This window comes from Nematolebias whitei, chromosome 8 (assembly GCF_014905685.2).
Source record: "Nematolebias whitei isolate Nwh7 chromosome 8, NemWhi1, whole genome shotgun sequence".
NCBI classification, from domain to species: Eukaryota; Metazoa; Chordata; class Actinopteri; order Cyprinodontiformes; family Rivulidae; genus Nematolebias; species Nematolebias whitei.
Window position 1 is genome coordinate 51,704,556 of NC_056505.1, and position 2,016 is coordinate 51,706,571.

The 2,016-nt window shown below is 44.5% G+C and overlaps 1 protein-coding gene across 1 annotated transcript in view; it reads left to right on the forward strand.

The window, feature by feature from the left end:
• Positions 1–1,013, forward strand: part of LOC119413727 (zinc finger BED domain-containing protein 6-like) — a 5,061-nt gene extending 4,048 nt beyond the window's left edge. Inside the window, exon 3 of the mRNA XM_037680781.1 lies at positions 1,003–1,013. Coding sequence (XP_037536709.1) covers positions 1,003–1,013 — 11 coding nt within the window. The remainder of the gene's footprint in view (positions 1–1,002) is intronic.
• Positions 1,014–2,016: the final 1,003 nt, after the last annotated feature.

Here is a 2,016-nt window from a genome sequence, read left to right on the forward strand (position 1 = left end):
GGGATAGCTAATTCTTTTTGATGAGTCTCGCCATAGACTTCCAAAAACATTTATGGGGAAACCAAACACCCAATCTCAAGTCGTTCGTCTAAAAGACAACAGACAATTGAACCAAACTATATTTTACCATGTAAAGCTAACTTAAACCAAGTTAGGAATGGAAAAATAGTTTGGAACACTCTTCAATAGGTATAAATCCCTATAATTACCCTTTTCAGCATGTTCCATCCCTTAACTGGTAGCTGTAGCTGTTCCCAATCATAATAGCTTACACACCAGGTGCATATAGTTTAAGGCCTTATGTAAAATCCCCTTCATAAGCCCACCTTAAACCACATAATTGCATGACACATTGAACCAGAACGGCACAGACTGTCTGTCACCCAGAGACGACCTTCGCTGGAGGAGACCTGCAATCCTGACGTTGGTCTCCAATCTTCATCCAGTGGCCGCATCTTCAGTTCAATCCAAGGGAACCCCTCTGTATGCTGATCAATCAACACCTCCATTCGTTGTGGATTTACCGTTGTGGATTATATGACTTTTTCCAATGGATTACAGACTCTGTTTCCAAGGGATTAAAGCATTGCTACAATGGAATTACCAACAACATTATGGAATTACCATCAACACAATGGAATTACCAAAAACATTGTGGATTACATCCTTTGACTTTTGTTTTCCTTGCTGGATTACATCAAGACCAGGGACATTCGAAGGCCCATTGCCCTTTCTGAGTGCAACAGCTGACCATTTTGCATTTCTTCTTGGCAGCTCCCGCAGTATTTCACGACGGTTCCGTTCCACTCACAAGTACAGTCTCTTGGGCCTTTGTCTTTCAGATCCCATTGTGTTATTATAATCATCCAAGGCAAGACAGAAACTCTGCACTTCCCACAAATAAATGCATCCATTACTTTTACTGGTTTTACTTGGAAATCTCGGACATGTTGTTTACTTGCTTTAGGTTTGAGGGGTTTCTTTTTCCCTGGTCCTTCCCAGAGAAGGGGTAGACTGCTTGGGTCCAGGCAGATCATGCAGTGGTTTTCCACCTTGTTCCATCTGAGGGCTTCATCTTCTGTCGACAGGTATCCTTTTTTAGCATATTCCAATGTTTTCAGAGCCCTACCTGCCCAAAGCTCTAAAGTTGTTCTTCTTAGGATGACTCCCCCACATATAGCGGCCATTCTAACAAAGGGGAGTGTGGTACTTGGTTCTTTGGCCATACTCCGGTTTCTGGTTTTAACTTAGCTAGGAAATGGTTTCAGTTGCTCTATTCCTTGGATCCCCTTCTTTTCTAATTCGACTGTGTTTTTGTCTAACAGCCTCTTTATTCTGTCTGTGGTGTTGTATTTGGGCCTTACTGCCACTCCTGACGGGTGATCCTGTGCTCTGACCCACACCTTCTGCCCCACCTTGAATGTGGTTTCAGGGTATGGTTGTTTCTCCTTATCATCGGGGCCCCACCCAGTTTCCTGCGTGGTAAACTGTCGTTGGTTAAGCTCCTCTGAAGGGGAGGGTCTACCATCTCGATGCCTGTCATTCAAGGCCTGTCCTATTTCCACAGCTTTAGTGCTCCATTCTTTGGTATTCGCATTCTTAGCTATCCAATTTTTGACTAAACCTATGGCTCTTTCGGCCACCCCGTTGGCCTGAGGTGTGTAGGGAGGTGAATACACACGCATTACCCCAAAAGTCTGACACCAGTGATCCACTTGTACATTGCGAAAATGCGTTCCATTATCAGTTCTCAGTTCTTTTTGAATGCCTAATGACCCACAGACCTGCTCTAACATGTTAACAACACTGTTGCCATTAGCTTTTCTTGCTGGCTTTACTACCACATACCCTGACATTGAGTCTGCTAGCACTAGAAGGTATTTCTCTCCCTTCTTGCCCGTGACTCCCATAGGCCCAGCTACATCCATGCACACTGAGCCCCAGGGTAAGGTGCTTTTGATAGTTTGCCCACCCACTCGGTGCCCTGGTAGTCCTGTGTTGTATTGACCACATACT